Source organism: Rhinichthys klamathensis, unplaced genomic scaffold (assembly GCF_029890125.1).
Source record: "Rhinichthys klamathensis goyatoka isolate OS25496 unplaced genomic scaffold, OSU_Roscu_1.1 h1tg000391l_1, whole genome shotgun sequence".
NCBI classification, from domain to species: Eukaryota; Metazoa; Chordata; class Actinopteri; order Cypriniformes; family Leuciscidae; genus Rhinichthys; species Rhinichthys klamathensis.
Genome location: NW_026606894.1, coordinates 106,291 through 132,452, shown reverse-complemented (window position 1 = coordinate 132,452; position 26,162 = coordinate 106,291). Strand labels below are relative to the sequence as shown.

At 37.5% G+C, this 26,162-nt stretch overlaps 1 protein-coding gene across 1 annotated transcript; it reads left to right on the top strand.

The window, feature by feature from the left end:
• Positions 1 to 2,503: 2,503 nt before the first annotated feature.
• Positions 2,504 to 20,771, top strand: LOC130069979 (uncharacterized protein C14orf132). The gene is made up of 2 exons (XM_056234198.1): positions 2,504 to 2,673; positions 20,364 to 20,771. The coding sequence occupies exons 1-2, from the start codon at positions 2,590 to 2,592 to the stop codon at positions 20,571 to 20,573; spliced, it is 294 nt and encodes a 97-aa protein (XP_056090173.1). The 5' UTR covers positions 2,504 to 2,589; the 3' UTR covers positions 20,574 to 20,771.
• Positions 20,772 to 26,162: the final 5,391 nt, after the last annotated feature.

Below are 26,162 nucleotides of genomic sequence, written 5' to 3'. Positions count from 1 at the left end.
AATGACCTTTTGTAAGGATTAATCAGGATTTTGAGCTCACAGCACTTGAAATCTTAAGTTTATGTATTTTGAAGGTAAATAAGTTATTTGAACTTATATTTTTGAGTGACAGGGCCAAAATGCTAAATTTAAAGTAATGTTTAGTCAAGTACACTTGATTGTTTAAGTAAAGACAACATTAGGGTTTACAGTGGTTCTACTGGTTTTTGGATATTTAAATCCCAAAATTGTGCATATAAATAAGCAAACTAATAACGAGTGACAAAAGTCTAAAGTTTCTGTTCAAATGACATACTCAGCTTTTTGCTGTGCTTTGGGGCAGGGAATGTGAGTTTCTCTCTCTTCACTGCATTCAACACTCATCATGGCTTTATGATGCACGTGATGCATCTGCTCTCATCAGCCTCAAGCAGATCCTCAGCTTTTGTTATCACTTAATAAAGCAAATGTTCAAAAATAGCCTCAGCCAGGAGGTTAATAATATCTAACAGTTTGAAGTGATTTCTGGCTTGGAGCAATACGACGTCTATGACAGATTGCATCAACGAGACTGATAATTCCTTCATGCACAGAAGAAGCTTTATTTAATCAAATAAAAGCATAATCTTTTTTCATAATGGTATTCTCGATATTGGAGTATTTCTATTTTTCTGTGCCATATGTTTTAAAAAGCACTTTTTATGACAGTGCATAAACTCAGAGAGTTCTGAACATCTCTTTAGTGGAGGTTGTTTAAAAGAGCTGGTAATGGTATGTTTTAAAAAATTGAAAGATTTTGTAATATGATGTTCTGGCCCTTAAAGATGAAGCGAGAACATTCATAAAGTGAATAATTCAGTAGAAATGTCATCTTGGAAGATGAATCTTGATGAGATGAAACTGCGGTTTGAACAGTCATTCTTAAACATTATTATTGATTTTTATTATATTACTTATAATTATTTTATTAACTGTTAGCTTACTAACGGTTTGCACACAGATTATTCAGGACATTTGGTATATTAACATCTGGGTATATTAGCCACCTTTTGTTTAAATCAAGTTTATTGTTAAATAATGTTTTGTTTGTTGTTTAAATCAGTTTACAATGTCTATAATTCAAAAGCACATGATGTAAAAATATAGGCCTATGCTATACATGTGCAATAGCCGAGGGTGTTGCATAAAGCTCCTCTCATCACTCGTCATTGCATCGCTTGGATGTGTCAGATGACGCAGCGCATTTGCTTGTGTCCAAATAGAGCTTTTAGCCAAATCAGATGTAATTCAAGCAAGCCAATCGGTTAAAAATCATTACAAAAAAAAAAAACACTAGTGCGTCATTGCATCTGAATATCAACATTTGTGAGATTTAGTCAGTCGAAATAGTTTTGATGTTAATTTGGTAACGCTTCCTTTTACAGTGTTACCCATGTACATACTATGTACTTATTATAGTAATTACAATTACTGGGTAATAACTAGGTACTAACCCTGAACCTACCCCTAACCCACACCTTATATTAGCCAGTACTTTCTAGGTAAGTACACTGTAAGTACACGTAAGTACTGTACTGTAAAAGGAAGTGTTACCGTTAATTTATCTAGTTTTGTGTCTCTGGAAAAAAGAGATCTGATATTGTATTAAGTTTTTTTGTGTCTATTTGTCAATGAGGGGTTTGTGGACACAATCATGTTTTTAGATTTGTGGAGTAAAAGTTATAGATTTGAGATTATATAGATTATAGGTTTTATTTTGAAGTAAAATGATACAATTAGAATCCGTTGGGGTAAGATGAGCCACTCAGAATTGGCACAGAAGGCACCAAGTGGCATGTTTGTTATTATATGTAATAAGTATTGTAATTAATGGGGATATTATTCAGTATTTCCATGAATTAGATGTACATTTCAGATATCTGCGCCTCTTTGAATAATTTTACATTTTGTTCTATGATTTTCCTATTGATTTACTATAATAACACATTGGCTGATGCATCATCATTCCGCACATGCCAAACTTATATCTAAATATGTTATTATTTAAAAGTAAATGCACATTATTCTTAAGGGGGGCATATTCCCTTATGTTATCCTATATATGTAAACATTAATGTGTAATTGTCTGTAATGGTCATATATCGTGATTCTGTTGATTTACTAAATTGACGAGTATGTGTTATAGTGTTTGGAGAGATTAAGCCATAATTGGGTCAATATTTATCAAGGCTATTTTAAGATTTCACGGTGTTATCATTGGTGTTTCATAACATAACTGTTTGGTTTCATCAGTTATTGATTAGATATCAGCCTCACCGCAAAAATATATTTGTGTAATTGGACGTTTGTCTCCAAACCATACTCAGATTTAGCCCTTTGTGCTGTAACTATAATTCAAAATTAAAAAAAGGAATATTTACAGCCCAATATAGGTAATAGGAAGAGTAGGCAGTTCAAGTCTCAGCGTGTTTGACTGTCAAAGATAAAAAAAAAGTTGCATAAATAATTCTTTAAGGGTGGCGTGCACGTGCATGCCTGCAGCTGAATTCGTCAGCAGAAGCGCGCCGAGCCGAGCACAGTTACGCGCGCACAACAGCGACGCTCGCGAGGATGAGAGAGTTCAGTTCATCTCAACACAACAACATCACATCTGCAGAGAAGAAGGGAATGGAGTTATCTCTAATGGCAGCACAGGTAAGATTTACTACCTCGGTTTTGTCCATAAAATGTTGTTCTATGTATAATTAAGGGTGATTAGTTGACTCACAGATGGCTGAGGAATAGCGTGGTGCGACACTGCTTGATTGTCTTTCTCATCAATCTGGTTTTCAATGTAGAGGGGAACTTTTGGTTGCTGGTGCTCCGAGTGTTTTAACTATATTCTTCAAAAGAAAGTTAAAAGGAAACATTTATAGACAACCCTCTGGTTTCTCAGGAAAGGCTTAAGCTAGTCCCAGACTAAAACACAAGTCTGAGCTGAACGCAACTTGCACTGATAGCCTATATCTTAAAATATGTCACTTACATTGTTTTGTCTCAAGATGCACATCAGTAATGTTTTTTTTTTCTAATGCACGATTATTAAACCTACTCAAATGTCTTTATAACTAAGGCTTAATCCTGGTTTAATCCAAGCCCTGTCTGTGTTACCATTTTAAATAGATAAAATAATAATAATCAAGCCAAAATAAAAGATTATGAGAAATTACATATAAAAAATGGGAGCGTATAAGTCCTGTAGAATAAGATTATTATTATGCCTTCCATTCATTCATTTAAATAGTTTCAGTTAATTTATTTTAAATTGAAAAATAATTTAAAATAAATTCTGACCTATTCACAATAATCAGTGCTTGATATTAACTTTTTTTGCTCACCAGCCTCTGTGGCTTGTGGTTTTCCAAAGCCACTCATGCCTTTTCACTGGCCACAATTTTGACATTGATACAATGGGGGAAAAGTACCATATAGATATTTTTTAATATTATCTCATAATTTGGCAGCAGGTATAAGACCTGACACACGGATCCAATATACTGTTACACATGCGTTTTCTTTCTCAACTGTTTATGTTCACTTAAAACATAACTGACTGTGTTTATGTGAATACTTGCCTAAACCCGCATTTTGACATAATTTTGTGTGTATTTGACTTCAGGGCTTTACATGAAATCGCACTTAAATCGAGTTGGCTTATCGCGATAATGAAATCGCAAATTCTGTGATTTATTATTTTTTATGCGCAGCTTGTCAGCGATGATCGGCTCTGTGAACGCGGCTCGCGTCAAACATCTTTCCAAACATGAGAAGCATTTATGAGCCTCTTGTCCAACAAAAGACAACATTTAATAACATGCTTTTACTCCAAACTCACTTCATAAGGACAGTTGAGCTCATCCTCCTGTGAGATGATGCGCTTCTCACACAGAATAAGGCAGTCGTGTGTTTATTAGTCGTGTTCAATCAAAGCGTTTCAATCTTCTGTTTATTCAGATACAGCGATTTCCTAGAATGATGTGTGTTATCGTACTTCTGCGGTGGGGCATATTTGGTGTGTGTGTGTGAGACGCCCTGGTGTTCAGATGGATATGATGTGTGTGTGTGTGTGTGTGGGAGCAGCGTTTACTACCGATCAGCCGTTGCACTGACATACTGCGCATAAAATAATCGCAGCCTTTGCCAAATCGCGCGCGGTTTCATTGCGATTAATCGCGCAGAGCTAATTTGACTGTTTAAGTGCAAGAAAACCAGCTTTATTTGTGTGCACTTTGGGTGTGAGCTCAACATTTGTGGGAATGAGTACAATTATGTGCAATTCCCCACAGAAATTCAAGCCCTGTAACAACAACAATATTCCTCCGGAGCAAATGAAACGAGTGTGTGAGGAGAGGCGGGTATAACTCGCTGTCGGAGAGATGAGAGAGAGAGAGAGCAGCTGCTATCCTATATCTATTCTGCGGGACATGTATCGGAAGCGTTTCAGATACTTCAGTATCAATATGTATTGAAAAAGTGACATTTTTGACAACACTACATTGCACTTTCAGATGCCTTTTTAAAAGACTGCAATGAAAAAGGTATATGTTATATATAAAGTTCAACCCGCTAAAGTCACTGCTGATTTGGCGAATTGATGGGTGTTAATGTCGAACCCTGCTAATAATAAAGAACACCTGAAAAGTGAGTGTCATAGTGGAGCATCTGGTGATGAAGCTGATTAATCATCCTGCTTTTCTTTCGGCACTTTATTATCAAGTGTTCAAATGTTAATTAGAATTGGCCAACGGTCACATCTGTTCCCCAACTCATACAGAACTGATCAAAGATGGAAATACGTGACCAGGGACAGCCATTAAGCGGTTTGCTGATAACAGGGAACGGTCTCAGATCTGCTTCTCTCAAAGTTATGAACAAACGTTCTTCCAGTAACGTTAATAAAACGTTCGTTCAAAGTTATCTGGTCTTTAATAATGTTCTCAAAACATTAGCACAAAAAAACAGTTCTGTTTTTTTTAATGTTTCGGTGAACGTTCAAAAGTAATGTTCCCAATATGTTTGAGGAATGATAAATGGAAGCTTCCCTGTTTGCATAACCAAGTAAAAGCGGAACATTCAGAAATACAATTTCTTAGAACATATTTTTTGTTAGCCGGTAGGTGTGAATTATTGGTGACACTAAAAATAACATGATCCGATTTTATTTCATGACTGTCAGAAGCGCTTGATTCTGATTGGTCAGATATTTTTGTATAATGACGCTGACCTGTGAAACTGACTGTTGTGGGCTGCTGCTTTTCTAAACTCTAAACATAATAAATAATTTCAACTCATATCAATATTTCATGACCATTTAGGTTACTTATTTATTTTTTTATAGGCTGTTCGCAGCTTTGAGTCAACAATCTCAGTAAGTATGTAATGTGAGGTTAGGCGATTCTTGTGTATTTGTGAATCAAAAGTGAAGTTATGGGTTCTCGACTCATATTTAGTGTACGGTTCAAGGCGCCCTTTTGAAGCCACATTCCTTCAAGTTCACATAAAAGGCATTTCAGAGTTTCTTAAGCAATGACAGTAAGAACACACACTAGCATCACGCAGTGACAGATGAGACGGAGTGTGTGTAGGAAGGGTTTAGTCTGACAGGTGATTCATTCTGCACAGGTGAGGCAGCAGACTTCAAGCAAAGACGATAATGCTAATACATGTCACTATGAGTAGTGAGGTTTCATTACCATATCATGTTTTTTATAGTATGCTTACACAGTATGTGTGTGTCATAGCTCAATTAGAATTACAAAACTCAATTATTCCTGTTTTGGTGCAAACACTTGACTAAAATTATCAGCGTGGACATATATATATATATAGATACAGGGGTCATATACAGGGTTTAGACAATATAACTGAAACACTGGCTAATATAGTGTTGGAGGATTCATGCCTATATATGCGTGGCCTGGTGGCCAATCTTCACTGATTTTACATTCCACCAGTAAGAGATTTAAAGGGGGCATATCATGAAAACGGGCTTTTTTCCGTGTTTAAGTGCTATAATCGGGTCCCCGTTGCTTCTACCAACCCAGATAACGTGAAAAGTGAAACCCAGTAAAGGTCCTTTCACACTGGACGCGATTTTGACGCACGAATAATTCGCGCGATAGTTTTATTTTTTGATCAGCTGTTTGTGTAATGAGTGCTTCCACACCGAACGCGAATGTGCTGCAGCGAAAAAACGACTTTTATTTTTTTCGCTTCGATGTCGATTTTTTTAAACTTTTTCGGCAACAGAAAAGGCTTCAGCCAATCACATACAAGGAAACAAAGGTGAAGCTTGTTGACGCATTGGCCGCTCTGACGTAGCAGCATTATGTGCGAGAGAAGTGTCACAACATGAAATGTAAACTAAAAACAAGCAATACATTAAAACTAGAAACCTTTTATAATGACAGCATTTTTATATTGCCTATTCCGCATCTCAACGCACGCATACCCTATCATTTATGACATGACGTTGTTTCTTACCAGCAAAAGAACGAGGCATGGGATAAAATAGCTGGGATAGTTGGTGTCTCCGGCGAGTTAATGAAGTGCTTGCTGATGATTTATAATATTTTTGACTAGGAGGGAAATAATTGATTCAACATTCATGGTTGTTTCATATTATTTTTGCATGCATGTAGGCCACACACCAGAGCATGTGCGTAAATAAAGCAGAGCGGGGTGACACTTAAATAGGCCTATAAGTTAAAAAAACTCAAACATACGTTTCATATATACGTTTAAATAATATAATGCTATTTTTTTTATTTCATCTATGTTGATAGCTATATGAAAAGGGAATCGCATGAGATGAGTATAAGGATCATAAGATGCCCAATATATCGAAAACATTTGGAATGGGTCAGACATAATTTTGGCCACTTATTAAGTTTTGTTTTGTAGAAAGCCTTTCTTTAAAGTGAATTTCGTTTTGTATAAATTGTATCTTAATTTTAATCAATGTTTCATCAATAAATTGCCTGGATTAATAGGAATAAGAAGCAAATATAGTAGACAATGTAATTAGGACACGGAGGCGCCGGCGCGTGAACTGGAGCGCGTCTCATACCGAAAACTGACAGAAAACACTAGTTTATTAATAAACAATTCAAATGTTTAATGCATAATCCTTACTTTGGCCGGTTCTTTGTGGCAAAGTTTTAGCTACTTTACAAGATTAGCATACTCCCCTTCAGACTCTCTGTTCTTTAAGATTGGGTGCACACAAAATCTTTTCTGTCTTTTAAAGAAAACGAAAAGCTCGTCTTCACTGGATGATGATGATGATGATGATGATGAAGTGTCCGTGTTTTCTCAGCTGTCGACGCGAAAGTTTTGGAATGTTGAAGCTCTGAACGTCGCAAATTCGCGTCGCGGCTGATATGGTTTTGACGCGAACTATTTGCACGCGAACTATTCGCTTTTCCGTTTCGCTTTTTCGTTACGCGTCCGGTGTGAAAGGGCCTTAACTTTGTTTTGGTGAGCCTTTGTCTGCAAACATACTCTACAAAAAATAAGCCAATCAGATTTCGCTCCCCTTCTGACGTAGGAAGAGGATCTTATTATAATATTACCGCCTCTTAATCTGCACGTTTCCACCCATGGCACCAACATTTGGTTTCGCAAGCGACAACAGTGAACCAGTTCTAACGCAATGGCAAAAGTTCGAGCAAAGCATGAAACTGTTCTGTCGTTGAGCACAGACGAGCACTGAACACTATTAGACCAAGACGTGTCACCGCTGTCTTATAAAGACCTCAGGGAACTGTGTACACTTGTGTAAAAGTTAAACATGACGGTACATGCAAGTCGATGAGGTGAATCAATATCAACTCCACGACAACTACATGAATGTATCCACTAATCATTCAGAAACGTCCATGTCCTGAGTCTCTCTGTAAGGCTGCACTCGCTACTGTCATTTCTGAAATTTGACTGAAATTCACATGTTTTGTTATGGCCGGAGTATCTGAAGCGGATGTAAAGGATCGGCCTCTTCTGAACGGAGGCGGAGCAGCAGCTCATTTGCATTTAAAGGGACACGCACAAAAACTGCGTGTTTTTGCTCACACCCTAAAAAGGGCAAATTTGACAAGCTATAATAAATGATCTGGGGGGTATTTTGAGCTGAAATTTCACAGACACATTCTGGGGACACCATAGATTTATATTACATCTTGTGAAAAGGGGCATAATATGTCACCTTTTAAATTGCATCTCTTCTCTCCGGTTTCCACCAAAAGTCAATATTTATGGTTGAGCTGCTGTAGCCAAACCTTTGGTCACTCGTGCCAATGCCAAATGTTGGTTTCATTGGTGCCTATCTTGGACTGTGGACAATGTGAAACCTTGTTCTCTGATGAGTCCGCCTTCACTGTCTTTCTCACATCCGTGGGAGTTACAGTGTGGAGAAACGCCAAAGACTGTTGCTGTCCAGAGTTGTCCTGACCCAACATCATATTCTTTCATAGGGGCTCATATTCTTTCATAGGGCCTCATATTCTTTCATAGGGCCTCATATTCTTTCATAGGGCCTCATATTCTTTCATAGGGCCTCATATTCTTTCATAGGGCCTCATATTCTTTCATAGGGCCTCATATTCTTTCATAGGGCCTCCTATTCTTTCATAGGGCCTCATATTCTTTCATAGGGCCTCATATTCTTTCATAGGGCCTCATATTCTTTCATAGGGCCTCCTATTCTTTCATAGGGCCTCATATTCTTTCATAGGGCCTCATATTCTTTCATAGGGCCCAACATTGCTAGCGGTGTCCCGCTGTATTGGCCACAAAAGGAGGCCCTACATCCATCAGGGCTGCCGATTTAACGCATTTAAGGGATAGTTCACCCAAAAATGAACATCTGAAGCCATCCTAGGTGTATATGACATTCTTCTTTCAGACGAATACAATCGGAGTTATATTACAAAATGTCCTGGCTCTTCCAAGCTTGATAATGGCAGTGAATGGTTGTCTGTCTTTGGAAGTCCAAAGTTCAAGTGTTACTCTTTTGGCGTAACTCGACGCGTACGGCCGTCTGCGTGATGGAGCCTTTAAAATCAGTTATAATGCCCCTAAAATTTAAGATATTAGAGTTGTTGTCTCATAAGCAATATCACACAAGTGCTGCCTTTGTCCCGAATAGCACGAGTGTAATTGTGATATTGATTTTGTACAACAGTTCAATAAATAAGAAGTTGATATTTTATATACAACATTGTCTGCTTTTGCTCAATTTTGCTAATAAACATTACCTATAAAGCCAGAGCAGAACTGATGTGTGTGTCCGAGCAACACACAGCGGTGTTTGATTTTTAACCAATGATTCAGTGATTCAATTTCTGAATGAATCAGCCTTTTGAACAAATCAAATGAAGGAATGAATCAATGGCTTTCTCATTTAGACATTTGCTGTCACCTACTGGGAGTTTTAGTTTCTTGTTTAGAGTATCATTTCATAAAGCAACAATTATTTTATTTTTCAATATTAATAAAAGCCCATTAAAGGTATACAGTTCACCCAAAAAAGGAAAATTAAAGTTATTTACTCAACATCAAGGTGTAATAAATGTTGAATCAAATAAAATATAATTTGTAATGTCTATTTGATGCTTTTCTCATTTAACACAATAATGACTTTTAATGATCTTTTGTGGGTCATTTCTCAGTAATTAATTAGATTATAAATTGTAATCGCTTGACAGCCCTAATAAATACATATATATTAGGGGTGGAACGGTACATGAATTCGTATTGAACCGAAACGGTACGGGCGTCATGGTTCGGTGCACGAATTTACACGGAGAATACACGGTATAAAAATAAATAAAACTCGCGTGCAAATTAATTAATGTAATGCGGAACTACTGTTAGATACGCGGGTTCTTTAGGGAAACATAATCTGTACCATCGGCTTAGCTCTGAACGCGCGTTCACTTCAAACGTTGGCTTTATACGCGCGTCCTATTCGCTTTGGACTAGCGTCGAACTAGACGCGAATTTAACGCTCTATTCGCGTTTGGTGTGACCGCATAATGAACAGGATGCGGTGTGTGTGTGTGTACGTGCGAGAGAGAGGCGCGGGCGCGATCGAACACTGTAAACTCTTGTCAAACTGTAACCTACAACTCTCACCCAACCAAAATCACACACACACACACACACACACTGTTTTTAAAGCAAAACATATGTATCCAACTCCATTTCAAAACAGTCTGTGCATGGGTCCCATCTTTTGGATATTCATCATATTGCATTGGTTTTCATTTCTTGTCCTCGGAGCACTAATCTTACACATTCTACATTGATTAAAAAAGAAAATTGAATGTGTTTTTAATGGTAGTATTATTTTATACAGAAATCCATTATTTATAATTCAGATGATAATAATGTTACATTGTTAATTAATAATGTTAATTAAAATTAAGGAAAACAAATATATTGATCTGAAATATAGCAAATTAATTTTAAATTAATTCAGGTACAAATACCAAACATATCGCAAGATCTTTTTGTTTTTTTTATTAATTTAATTAATAAACCAATTATATAAAACTATTGTCAGTGCACTACAAATAAACTGGTTCTATGCCTTTATTAATAAAACTTATTTAAAAAATACAATGCCTTCTGCATTTTTGTTTTGCTTTTCCCTCCATTGTACCGAAATCGTACCGAACCGTGATGTCTGAACCGAGGTATGAACCGAACCGTGACTTCTGTGTACCGTTCCACCCCTAATATATACCAACCCGATCACACTAAATGCATCTCTATAGCACGCATTGTGTTTTATCGTGCATTTTATACGCGAAAATGAGTTTTTACGTGCATAGGATACGCATGGGTTGGTTAGGGTAGGGTTAGTAGTGATGTGGGGTGCGTGTGTATTACACGCAAATGAACTGCGTATCAAATGCACGTGGAAACTGCGTATCATATGCACGTAAAAACTAATTTTCGCGTATAAATTGCACGATAAAACACAATGCGTGCTATAGAGACGCATTTACGTGAGAACAATATTCATTTTTCACAGGTGTGTATATATATTGGAATAGTAAGATATAAACTCGCAATTGCGAGAAATAAAGTCAGAATTGCGAGATAAGAAGTTACAATTACCTTTTTATTTAAATGGATCACAAGTGCCCAAAACTTTCATTTTGTTCAGATATTTGAGTTTTTCTTCTTTTAAGAGTTGATTTTAATATGAATGGCTTAAATCAAATCCATAAAAGTAAATGGATGAATCACAGAAGCTGTGAAACGTGTGTAAGAAGAGTTTGAAACTGAAAAGAAATGTTACTGAAAGTAAGAATTTCCTACTCAGCAGTTGTCACAGGCAAAAAAGAGGAAAACAATGCTTTTGATTTCACGTTGCTATTACTCATTTTCATGTCCTCCCAAACCTGTATGATTTAGGAACATAAATTATGACAGAATTTGCATTTTTGGGTGAATTATCTGGAGTTTAACTGTTGTGCACCAGTCAGATGTCTGGGCAGCACAAGATCAACATGATTTACTTACGGCTAATATTTTCTGTGATGTGAATGTCAGAACCGCTGAAGACGGATTGATTTTTCATGTTTTGCTTATTCCCTCTTGCAATCTGAGTGCATTGTGGTCTTAATGGAAATACTGTGGTTGGGCCATAGAAAGATGGATGACGTGATGAGCTTCTCAGGAGATCTGAGTTTTGAGTTTTACAAACAAATAAACAGACATAATAAATAAACATCTGAGCGAACAGGGATCGTTTTGACAACCCAGTCGTCTGTGTGCAAAAACGCAAAGGAACAACTTTTCCATTTTTAGTAAATCGTTGTGTAATAGGTAGGGCTGGGAAAAAAATCGATTTGATTTAAAAGTCAAATTGGTAGGTCAAATCGATTCATATTTTAAAAAAATCGATTTTTTTGATTTTTTTTCTCCCCCTCTTTAGTATAGCGTACATACATTCGCATTCGCCAAATCTTCCTTCATCGTTTTCGTAGCACGCTCCCTGCGGCGCAGTTTTTTTCACTAAATGTTCAGATTTTATACAATTATTGTGCACTTGTGATTTTTCTAGACTAAATTTGACTGCTGAATTATCCACTAATCTAGTTTATAATAGCATTTTTGTCATAGATTATGATCATATATTTTTTGGATTTGTTTTTTTTTTCTTTATAATGAAGTTGTCTGTATTAGGTAGATTGTGTTTAACACACAAAAGAGTGATTATCAGTTCAACACAGTTGTAGAAATTCTACTTGATTAAAAATAAAAGATCGAATCGAATCGTAAATCGAGTTTTTTATAAAAAAAAAATCGCCCAGCTCTAGTAATAGGTTAAGATGGAAAAACTCGAACGGGAATTAAAAATGTTGCCTTTGTAAAAAACTGAAATTAAATAAGTGAAATAATCTTAAATGTATATCAATCAAAGCTAAATAGAACAACAAAGTAAGTTTTAAAGAAAATGACTAAAACGTAAACTAAAATTTCACAGAAATTTTTTAAGAGATGAGGGAGGTCAGTGCCGATCACGGCCAGATGTTCTCCATCATTATCCATGATCCTCCTGGATTTGGCCGGTCTTCGTGCTTTGCATGCTAAAGACCCAATCTGATAAATCATTTCAAAGGCTTAATGGTTTCATTTAGATTGAAACACACACATTTGTATGCATTGCTGATCACATCCAAGCGCTTGAATGTTCTCAGACACTCGAGAAAACAGGAGGACTGATGGAGCGATGAACAGCAGCAGAAATATGGGGAATATTTCGAATTGCCAATATCTGAATAATATGTGATTTGCTGAGAGAGTAGAAGCAGATCATTTCAGACCGACTCTAATCCTCCACAGCAAGATTACTCTCTCTCTCTAACACACACACACACACACACACACACACACGTGAATCCGGGTGTAGTGTGAGTGATGTGACTGCTATAAAGACGTTTATCCGTCAGTCATCTCGAGAGCAGAAAGCTAGAGGTACTCATTCAGTTTTCTCTTTATGTGTTTCTTTTCTTCTCCCGCTTCAATGCACATCTAATTGTCTTTTCTTCCTCGTGCCTCTCAATCTTTTCATTCATCTAACATATTATATACTGCTAAATTGCTCTGATAGGAACAGGTTCATGACTTGTACATACAGCCACACATGTCGATCTCATGACCGTCCTGTGTTTGTCCATCAGTGTTTAGTTCTTGATGTGTGATTTACAGCTGAAGGGGAAATGTGGTTTGATTGTCAGATTGTTGTGATTAAGTTGTTTTGGGTTATCCAGGTAAAGGTATTGTCATAGAAGCTGTAACAAACGGATTCAGATTTAAGGCGGTATGTTCCCAAATTAACATATTATTATTTATTTTACTTTCATAACTTTTGAGATTCCCAGCTAACCGCTAAAGTTATGTACAAATGTTAATCCAGTAACATTAATAGCACATTTGTTAAAAGTGTTCTGGTCTTTAATAATGTTCTCAAAACGTTAGCGCAAAAACGTTATCTATACATCGTTCGTGGAATGTTTTTTTTAGCATTTTTAAAATGTTAATATTAGGGCTGTCAAATGACTAATCACGATTAATCACATCCAAAATAAAAGTTTTTTTTTTACATAATATTTGTGGGTGCACTGTGTATAATTATTTTGTATATATATAAATACACACACATGCATTTATATTTAAGAAAAAAATATTATTTATATATAAAATATTGATATTTATATATAATATAAATTATATATACAGTATATACATGAAAATATTTCTTAAATATATACAAGCATGTGTGTGTATTTATATATATATTAAATAATTATACACAGTGCACCCACATATATTATGTAAAAAAAACTTTTATTTTGGATGTGATTAATCACGATTAATCATTTGACAGCCCTAGTTAATATATGTTTTTGAATGTTTAGAGAACATTGCAAAACATTCCTGTAATGTTTGCAGAATGATGAAATTGAATGTTTTCTTAAAAATTTTTAAACGTTTAAAAACTGGACGTTTTGGAGAATGTTCAGAAATAATTGGGAACGCTTGAACAATTTTGTTATGTAGGCTATATATTTTATGATCTTATTTAAAAAACATATATATATTATGTATATTAGAGCTCATACTTGTAAGTGTGGTCGGCATTGGTCAAGACGGCACACATTAGTGAACATGAGTTCTTGCGTGGGTCGCATGTCCCTGTTGACCTTTTAATATCCAAATGTGCCGACATGTGGCAGCGGGACGCCTGATTATGCACATGACTTCAGGAGCAAAATGTTCACAGTTGGTTCCCCTCATTTTATTATAATGTCATTTTACCTAGTGCTTCGCCCAAATGTAGGCTATTTTACTTGATATGTTTTGCTTCGTGCATCTTCAGTTTGGTTTGCAGTGGGCTGGAAATAATGAAGGGCCATTTCACTGGAAAGCTTCCTCAGCTTGAGTCCTGCGACGAGGACAAAAACTAAAGAAACTTGTTTGGAAGGCAACCAGTCGCATTTAAAAAGGCCTGATTATTTATTAAAGATACATATTACGAGACTCATGATGATTTTAAAGCAAGCTGTGCAAAAATCGGTCATAAATTATTCTCATCAGTTATGATTGTGGTGAGTTTGAGCATTAGCTTTTGCCTCTGACAATGAGAATATATAAACCGAATTGTCTTTGATTTCAGAACTTTGCAACCTTAATATAAAAACGAATTAATATACATATTTATATATATTTCCTTTTTAATGATATTTAATTTAAACTTAAATTTCAGGATTGCACCCAGCATTAGAGTTTGATTTGATTTAAATCTTTACTGTAAACTCCCTCAGTTTACGATTACAGGGACTGTATGGTTCAAATCCTATATTTCTTTTATGGCTTTGCTGTGAGAGCTGTGGGTTAATGACGTGTGTATTCCCGCTGGTGAACTCAGATGGCAGCCAATATATCTGTGAAGCATGACACAGAGTGTATATGACAGAGGCTTAAAGCATGGCTGTTCTTACTTTATATACGAGCATGCAGATCTATCTGTCAGCTGCTGAACTAAAGCATGTGTACATGCGAGGACGCCTCATTAGAGGACATTGCTTTACACTGCTGGCATCCTTTCGTTGCAAAGAACACAAAACCTCAGATTAAAAAAAAAAAAAAAAAGAAGATAAATAAACGTTTTTTTATTGGTTATATGAATGTTGAGGGGAGATTCCATTTGATAGTTTTGAAAAATAGTATGGTAACAAGTATGACGTTTAAAAAAAAATTAGATGAACATCCAACTAAAACTTTTCAGTAAAGCAAATGATGCATAAATAATGTTTTCGTGCTAACATTTTGAGAATATCATTAAATACCAGATGACTTTGAACGAATGTTCTGTTAACGTTATTGGACGAACGTTTGTTCATAACTTTGCCAATGCTCCCGGTTAGCTGGAATATCCTATTGACTTGATTCAAACTTTGAATATCTTTGGCTCTTAATTTAATCATATCAAGACTTGAGTAGCAGTAATGAAGCGTATTCAGAAATCGTAATAAGATAATGAGAGAAAACTAAACGTCACTTGAAATTAGTTTCAAAGTGACGCATCATTAATTTGAATTAAGAGAAAGCTTTTATCCACAATGCAGTAGATTTACTTCCACACTAACTGTGTGAGTTCTTCTCCAACCTTCAAACAGCTGTTATCAGGTCAGAACAAGAGCGACGAGTGAGTCTGGATCCGATGAATGGAGCTAGAGCAGCAATGAGGTGATGAAGAGCAACAGAACATAATGACCGTCACTACCCAGAATGCACCTGTACACCTCCCGACTGGTGACGACATACGCCAGATGGGAGCAATCAGAAAATTGCATGATAAATAGAGATGCTTTTTTAAACCAGATGCTTCTATCGCAGTACAGTCATGTGAAGCGCATGCACTACAAAGCAAATCTCTAAATGCGTAATGTTATCGCCCTGCGATATACATATTTAATGTTTAAAATTAAAGATATCACTTAAAGCTGGAATTATTTTACCCCCATTGCAAAATAGGCTTATTGGAAAAATGTACAGACTTTCAGCGGTTTCCAATGAACAAATCAAACTAGAGTAATTGAAATGGCTCAAATGTTTCAATTGGTTTCTCCAAATTCAACTGAAAATGCAACTTTTAATGACTTCTGCAGCCTCAAAAGTATTCAACCCCCTGAATAAAACCCCTCACAACAGCATAAATCTGCAAAACAGGTGTTGTCTCAAGCACACATGATGCAACTTTTCAAGGGCTTCATTAGTTGCACCAGGTGTGCTTGAGCTAGAACACATGAAATATCAGAACTTGCTAGGTTTGTTGAGTGTCACGTTTGACCGCATGTTAGAAATACGTTAGTCAAAGTCAAAAGGTTAAGAGAAGAGCCTTCACAAACAAGGAACAGGATACAAAAAGATAGCGAAGGAACTAAATGTTCCTAGAGACACAGTTGGAAGCATAATTTGCATGTTCAAAGTTAAAGGAACAGTGGTTTCACTACCTGGACGGGGCAGAAAAAGGGAGCTACCAACGGCTGCAAGCAGATTTCTGAGAAGGCGGGTTCAGAAAACCCTTGAGTGACTGCAGAAGACCTGCAGCAAGACTTGGTGGCAACAGGCACTGAGCTTTCAGCTGCACAGTAAGGCACGTAATAAACTTCAAGACGTACACCACTACTAGGGGGATGGGAATTGAAAACCGGTTCCAAGTTTTGCGATCCATCGATATTGTATGCCCTCGACGTTAACGAGTCCTCTAATCGATGCTCCTGCTCTGAGTCAGCCATATGTAGGCTACAGACCGTGAACTCACAACTGTCCTTTATCAAGCACCATAGCACCGCGTCCAAAGCAAATTTTTGTACCGCCAAAGTCTTATTTGATCGGTGAGTAATGTCAGAGACTATTTATATGGAGACATGCCACTTCCTCGATCCTTAATACAACTATATAGGGAAAACCCGTAACCCCGCCCCTCCCGCTGGAAGGCCAATCGTCTGCTTTTAACAGTCAAGCCGGGAAACATTTAAGCCTATCGTCTGGTTCCACTGACGCATGCGCACCGTTGAGGTTTGCGACAGCGCAAAATACGTTACTGTCTGAAAAGGCGGCAGATTTGATATGCAGTGTATGTGTGAGTTGTGTAAATATCAGACATCAGAAGTCTCCCGCAGATTGATAGCGGCTCCCTGATGCCCGCAAATTAGTTCAAATCTCCCGGAAACTAGAGCGAGCGAGCAAGAGCGAGCACATACTGTGCTTCAAACTGTGTAGCGCGCGCACGACCGAGGGAGAGAACCCTTGCGCATGCGTAGTAAACGTATAACCTGTGGGGGAAAAGGCGTTTTAAACCTTATTTTGGGGCAAAGTCATCAAACTTTTTCAGCGATTTTTATCTATCATATTTTACTGCTGTTTCTATACATGCAGTTTTTATGTCCCGGTGACCAGTGAAACTGCAGTTCTGACTCTCTGCTCATTCATTTAGATAGGAGCCTGGTCTTGTTAGTCCGAAATAGCTGCCCGGAGGCGTTGCCAAGATGGCGGCCGAGTGGCATGACTTGCCTAAAAGGACTTTGGTAATGTAGATGAACTGCTGCGCTTGTGACAGTCGCGTGCACACACTCTCTCTCTTCGGAGCAAGGCTTCACCGTCTCAAAACTAAGCACTGTTCTCCCTCGCACATATTAATCAAAATAAACGACACGATGGTAAGGTCGGGAGACTAAAGTTTCATGTGGATTATTCGGAGATTTGTTTTTCCTGAATTTCCGCTTGGTGTGAATTGTGCTAAAATACGTTGCCTTACCTTCTCAGAAAAGCGTTCCGCACATTCAGCTGACATAAACCACACTTTAAATAAAGGGAAAAAAAACCTATCCAGTGATGAAATGTTTTCTGTGATTATGACACACATCTTCTGGGATGTCCCAACGCGCCGGGATAATCACACAACGCGCACACGTCCGATAACGACACGTCCAATTCGCGAACTAATGACTCATTTGAACCGATTCGTTTTAATGAATGGTAAAAACAACTTCTCTTTCCAACACTGAACTCACGGGACGTTTAATCGGTGTATAACTAATCGGTAACACTTTACAATAAGGTTCCATTTATTACATAAATTACATAAAAAGTACAGTTTGCTTACTCAAGTGTAAGCTTTAAAACAAATAAAACCACTTGTCCCCCCCCCCGAAAAAGCATATGACTACTTATTTCCACACAGTGCTATCAGGAATCGATAAGAGAATCGTTAAATAATCGGATCGATAAGCAGAATCGTTACTGGCATTGATATTGATCAAATATTTTCAATTCCCATCCCTAACCACTACTGACCCAAAAGCTCAAGAAAAGTGCTCAAAATCATGTAAATAAGCCACTTAAGTTTTGGGGATTCTGTTCTGTGGAGCGATGGAGCAAAACTGGAACTTTTCGGCCCTATGGATCAGTGGTATGTCTGGAGGAAGAAGAATGAAGCATAATGCTGTAAAGAGCACTGTCTACAGTTCAGCATGATGGATCGGTGATGCTCTGCGGCTGCTTTACGTCCTCTCGCACTGGAAACCTGCAGCGTGTGTGTGGAAAACTAGATGGATTCATTGAAGTATCAGGAAATCCTAGGAGAAAACATCATGCCATCAGAGAGGAAGATGAAGCTTGGGCGTCATCGGACCTTCCAACAGGACAATGATCCCAAGCATACCTCAAATTCCACCAAGGCCTGGTTGCAGAAGTCATCCTGGAAGATCCTACAGTGGCATCTCAGTCACCTGACTTGAAACCCATAGAAAATCTCTGGTGGGATTTGAAGGCGGTGGTTTCAGGAATCAAACCCAAGAATATCACTGAACTGGAGGCCATTGCTCATGAGGAACGGGCTCAGATTCCTCAGAAACGCTGCCAGAAGCTGGTGTCTGCTTATACATCTCGTTTGCAGTGATTCATTACAGCAAACGGCTGTTCTACTAAGTGCTAAACATGCTTGTCATGAAGGTGTTGAATCATTTTGAGACTGCAGTTGCATTTTCAGTTAACTTTGGGGAAACCACTTGAAAAACATTTGTTGTGTTGAGCCATTTCAATTATTTTTGTTTGATATGTTCATTGCAAAAAGCTGAAATGCTGTATATTTTGCCAATAAACCAATTTGTAATGGGGGTTGAATAATAGCAAATAACACTGTAGCCTACATTACCTATAACCATACAATATTCTCACGTAAAGCAATACATATACAGCAAATCTCGGCTATGTGATTGTTTATTATATCATCCCAAAAATGTAAACCATTTTATGGCACATCTCTCTATATAAATGTTGGATATATATTTCATCCAACTTTTTGCACACAATAAACTCACATAAAGCAATATAGTAAATCCTAAAAAGTAATTATAATATTGCACAGCTCTATATATAAAGTTAGATATATAAGTGTGGATATACTTTATTTGCAAACATACAGAAAATGTGAGGAGCGATATATAGCAAATCTCAACTGTTTGATTGGTTTTGACACTGCAAAATGCAAACTATATTATCACCCAAATGTAGCCTACTAATTCGACTATAAAACATGACAATTTTAAAAACATTAACATCATGCTTTTCTGCATTGAAACGATGTGTATTGTGTAAAAACTATACAATAACCTTGACTATCAAACAGGTCACAGCAGGAACACGTTTTTGTTAACGCTATCCAAGACGCTTCATAACTATTAAAGTCATGCCGTTTGCCAACAATTTTATTTCCATTATCTGGCTTTTTTTTAATTTATAACTTTGAGAGTAGGACTTTATTTTATTTACTGGAATCTTTCAAACACATTATTTCCCTCATATTCTCCATTGTTGCGGCTCCTCTCCTTCCAGTCTGTCAGTAACGCTCTCTTTAGTTCCTGTCTCTATGAAGCCCCTCCTCCTGAAAGGCACACTGTGCTCTGATTGGTCGGCTGGAGCAGTGTTTTGTGATTGGTCGAGCGCTTTGAGTGTGTTCGGGAAATGTCCCGCTCCTTCCCATAACCGTGTCTTTATTCTGCGTATGAATTATTTAAATGATGAATATTGTGACGTGTTCGTTCCCAAAAGAAAACTCGAGACTACAATGGAGGCGTTTCAGAAACACTGACACCGATATAGAGGATAACTCTGGAGGGACTTTGCAGAGCTTTTTCATGCTCAAACAGCAACATTACACACTAAAGAAATGTGAACATGGAAAGAAGCCCTAAAAAAATTAAACGGGGTCATGTTGACTTTGGACTGATTGCATGCTCCATGTTTTCTCCCTTTTCTCACAGCATTTTCCAGCCGTCAGCGGGGCCTTAATGGATACTCCACACAATGGCAACGCGTCCCTTCAGACTTCCACCTCTAACCTCAACGCCAAACCAGTCGATCCGGCAAACGAGCCCAAGTACTCCACCGACGCCATCTGGCTGTGGGTGGCTGTCATTGCAACCGTTTCCAACATTGTGGTGGTAGCAGTGGTGTGTGCCTGTGCCTTTTAGACCCAGTAGTGTTCAAGAACACAGCCTGAACTCCTGATCCGTCACCCGTTTGCACCTTAGCACAGTATTTAGTATGCAAGCAACAACCTTCTGTCTCCTTTCTCCAAAGATGCATTTAAGCGAACTTAAAGGCAGCTGAATGATCTTTTATTTTAAATTAATGACACGGCACTTATTCTATCTTCAATAGATTTGTTTTGTTAGTTTCTTCATAAAATAGGTTTGCTTGGTTATATAAGCCAGCATTGCGTAACATCTGTCAACTGTCCAGTTGTTGATCAACATGATAAAGTAAATCCCTGGGACATGCATGGATGGGACTCAAAATACGTGTGCATGTTTCTGAGCGTCAGTGCATGCTAAATTAGACAGATGGTGGTTGTCAGACGAGTCTATGCATTAACCGGCATTAGTTCACACTGCTTCTGTCATTTTGCCCACTCCTCTTTATTTCTACCTCTACCAATGGAGTCAACACTCTTTTGGCCCACTGCTAGGCAATCTGATATAAGACACATTACATTGCCATAACTGTCAGCAAATGTGAGCGTATACGTCAAACTTTTCAGAAACGCAAAAGGAAAACTTTTCCGTATTTAGTACATCATTGTCGTGAAAATGTCCCCTTAGACTCTTTGGTTGAATGTGGCATTGAAATCAGCGTTTCAAATTTTTCAGAAAATGACTTATTGATAGTCTCTGCACGTGAAGCTTGAATAGGATAAGTGTTTTAACTACAAAACGCATCACTTCTGTCAATTTTCTTTGAGTTTCTGTCCTACTATAATACCAACCAATTCCCAACCAGAGCCCACTTGTCTTCCATTTAATTGTTTTAATGCAGTCTCTTTTGTTAAAAACATTAGCTTCAATCCGAGTTCATAGTTTAGTGTGTGAGAATGTGCTAGATAAGTGCATGAATGAAGCTTAATCTCATCTTCCATGGGTTACAGATATGCCACCTCATTAATTCAATCAGAGCTCATTTTTCAACACCCAAAAGTCTTCACAGTTACTAATGGTCTGCTGGATCTCTGAACTGAGACTTGTTCCGGCACGATTAATCAAACTGTGTTGGAGGAGGTTCAGGTTCAGAGGTTTAGCATGCAGTCACTCTGTATTATTACGCCCGAGTCGGAGTTATGCGTGACCTCGTTTTAGGGCTTTAATTCGGAGATGATATAGATGGTGTTCTCTGACAGTCCTAACCCTTTATTGCACAAAAAAATTGTCTTTATCAAAAAGTGACAGTAAATACATTTAATTTTGACTTTCTATTCATCAAAGAAAATCCGTTTCCACCCGAAATATGAAGCAGCACAACTGTTTTCAACATTGATCATAATAATAAATGTTTCTTGAGCATTTTCGTAACGGTTTGCTTTCGTTTGTTGGTCGCTTTGGATAAAAGCGTCTGCTAAAGGATTAAATGTAAATATTAGAATGATGCTGAAAATTCAGCTTTGATCACTGGAATAAATTATATTTTACAGTAAACTCGCATAGAAAACCGATTATTTGAAATTGTAATAATATTTCACAATATTGCTGTTTTTACTGATCAAATCAATGCAGCTTTGGTGAGCAGAAGACGCTTCTTTAAAAAGGCATTGACAACTTTTGAAGTTGTGTGTTAAAGCCAGTCTATAAATCTTTACAGATATCCATCGCTCCGCTTTGCTCTGTGGTGAAGCCGGCTGAAGGGTTGAAACCCTCTGCCTGTGTTTTCCTTCAGGAGTTTGGGAACAGGGCTGTGGTGTTTTTCTGGCCATAGTTTGATCTCAGAAATATGGCACAGCCTTAACACCATTTGTGTGCTTGAATCCGGGGTCAATGGAGACGCAGGCGTCCATCACACACTCAACTACACCGCAATGTGCCTTAGGGAACATAATGCTGCCCATCCGTGCGCTCCGGTGTGGACACAGTGGGATTGATCGGTCTCATTTTGGAGGTGAGCTTTCTTTAAATTCGTTATAGTCGATTTTAAGCTTAATTTACAGCCAGCTCTGACCACTGACCTCAGGCAGAACCAGACGGATTCGACTTTCAGAGACCTCAAGTGCGGATCACGATGTTGCATTCAAGACCAAAGGATGGACGGGGAATGGATTATAATCTTATGAAGATATGCAACATTAATACACAGTTTGCTGGGATTCTGACTGGTCAATTGCATCACATAATTATGCATAATGATTTCTACACTGTACACTACTGGTAAAAAGTTTTAAATAATTACGATTTTTTTTACTGTTTTTGAAAGAAGCCTTTTCTGCTCGCTGAAGATGCATTTATTTGAATCATACAGTAAAAACAGTAATACTATGAAATTTTATTATCAACTGTTTTAAATGTTAATATATTTTCATATAATATTATTTTTTTATATAATATATTTTAAAATGTCATTTGTTCCTGAGTAGTAAATAGCCTATACCACCTGTCAAAATGATTGATTGACAGGTAGGCGTGGCTATCCTTTTATCTTCCCCGCCCCTTCTGGTTCCTCCCCTTCCTGTCCCGCCCCTTCCTGTTACCTTTGACCTAGTTCCACCCCTTCCGGTTACCTTTGACCTAGTTCCGCCCCTTCTTGTTAAACTTTCTGTCAAAATGATGGATGATGACCTTTGGTCTAGTTCCGCCCCTTCCTGTTAAACTTTCTGTCAAAATGATGAATTGTTTGAAGTTTGTTTGATCTAGTTCCGTCCCCTTCAGGTCATCGGTCATCATCCATCATTTTGACAGAAAGTTTAACAGGAAGGGGCGGAACTAGGTCAAAGGTAACCGGAAGGGGCGGAACTAGGTCAAAGGTAACCGGAAGGGGCGGAACTAGGTCAAAGGTAACAGGAAGGGGCGGAACCGGAAGGGGCGGGACAGGAAGGGGAGGAACCGGAAGGGGCTGGGGAAGATCAAAGGATAGCCAAGCCCACCTGTCAATCAATCATTTTGACAGGTGGTATAGGCTATTTACTACTTTCCTGTGATCTATATAATATGCTGATTTGGTTCCACAAAAATACGAAGCAGCAAAAATTTTTTAATCATCGATAATAATCATAAATGTTTCTTCAGCAGCAAATCATCATATTAGAGTGATTTGTGAAGGATCATGTGACACTGAAGACTGGAGTAATGATGCTGAAAATTCAGTTTTGATCACAGGAATAAATTACATCTTATATTCACACACAGAACAGCTGTTTAAGTCGTAATAATATTTCACAATGTTACTGTTTTTACTGTATTTCTGATTCAATAAATGCAGTCTTTGTGAGAATAATAGCTTTCAAAAAATCATGATTCCAAACTTTTGACCAATAGTGTATATTTGAATAATTGTGTAATAATAATCGGTGCCATTTGCTTTTAAAAAATAAGCTCCATTCAATTTCATGTCCATTGATTTGGTAAGTAGCTGTGCAATAAGAGAGATATGTACAGACATTTGTGAAAATGACCATAAAAATCTTGCATTTTTGCTTTCATTGAACTGGCCTTGCAATAAAGAAAAGATGTCCACAGTTCAAAAGCACGATTGTAAAGAGCAAGGCCGTGATGTGAGATCTGGAGTTGGTCCTCTGCGTGCGTTTGCTGTTTGATTTTCGTCCATGATTTAAAACATCTTGACATTATTATTATTATGCACCATATATCCAAGGCTGCGTTTGCACGGAGATGTTTGTGGTCTCTCCTGACCCTTTAACACGTCTCTTCTTGTCTTTCAGATCGAAAGGAACATGTTGCAGCCTAAAGGTTGCTTGTATTAGAGCATATTCTCACAACAATAAGATGCTTTGAGACACTTTGATGCAACGGCACAATGGGAACCTGCTTTAAAGACACTCAGAAGTGAAGGAGCTTGTTTGATTATCAAGTGAATTCCTGTTGGGGAAACAAAGCAGATTCATAATTTCAACATGCTCTGAATATCTGTAAATTTTCGGGGGTTTTTTTGCTTGTTTGTTTTACAGTTGAATACCAATATGCATATGTGGGTTAAACATTACTTTTGAGTTATTTTGCATGTGTTGAAGACTCATGCAATCTCTACCTAAGTGAGTAAACAACCAATTTAAAAAGCGCAACTTTATATTGTTTTTAGGACTGTCATTGACACAAAATATAGTTTTAATAATAGGTATCTAATAGTAGATTGTTTTAAATGCATTTAGAATTTAATAAAAATAAATGCATAGTAAATGAAATTGTATATGAATGGAGAAGATGCACTTTATTTATGCTGGTCGGTTTTATTATGATTTTCATTCAAACATCAGCTGGTCACACATTGCAGATTCATATGCTTGCTCCTTATTGGTATTGAAATGTGTGAATGAATGAGTAACACCGGACAGCGCAGTCTCATCCCAAGATGTCATATAACTGACGTCTTGGGACGTCTTTTGACCATACGTCAATATCCGCCTTTTTAGGGTACCCTTAAACGTCGGTTAGATGACGTTATCGGATCCTAACTCTACCCCAGACCTAAACCTACCCCTAAACCTACCCCGTCACCTAACTGACGTTAAAGGTAAAGCGTCAGTTGTATGACGTCCCAGGATCGTCATAAACCGACGTTTAAGGGTACCCTAAAAAGGCGGATATTGACGTATGGTCAAAAGACGTCCCAAGACGTCAGTTATATGACTTCTTGGGATGAGACTGTGTTACACCGGACCTTCTTTGTCATATACCTGATGCCAGCACAGCAATACAGCATTGTTTCACATGCAAAATCCAGTTAAAGTTATCACAGATTGCGCTGTTAAATGTGTGAGAAGAATATTGAAAACGGGGGACAGTTGAGCTCATCTATCTTTATATAAATTACAAAAAAAAAAAACGTATTGAAAATGACTTATCACCTTATAAACAACAGCCATGAAGTGTCAGAATGTGTCTCGCTTCACCTGGATTCAAAGTGATCTGAACTCTACCATTAGGTTTACCGTAACTATATTATAGTATTATTATAGCGCATTATTATAGCACATGATGCACACTTAAAAAAATCTTGGTAATTGTACCCATGCTATTTTTGTTTGTATGAAGGTAAAACATAAAAGTGACAAATGTGATTTCCTCTTATGAATCCCGCCACTTATAAATCCAGTGTTTAGATGTGAGTGATACTAGCATGTCGGCAAATATCTCTCTTCTGCTGTAATTTTTATGCAAGTGTCATATTGTCTATACTGTACATACAAAATGTGTAAAAAGAATTCCTCCATGTATTTTCTTCCAATGTTTGTATAATAAGTTATACTCACATTACAGTCCTTTTTTTCCATTTAATATTGGACACCACCAAAAAGCTTATTTATTTGTCATTTTTATTTTTTTTGAACCTGTAGTAAAAGCTTAAAAAAACTATTTAAGGAAGTTTTATCAAGGCTGCTTTTGTCTTTTTTTTTTACAGTAGCTACAAGTTTGTTTACTCGTATCAAGTGTCTAAATACTCTTTAGTGATGATGTTTTTCTATACAATTGAAGTGTGGTGTTCGTTGGGAACAAGTGCATACTGTGCTGTGTTTGCTCCTGCACCTTTGACCTGGAATGACCCGTCTGTGTCCGCTGTCTGGG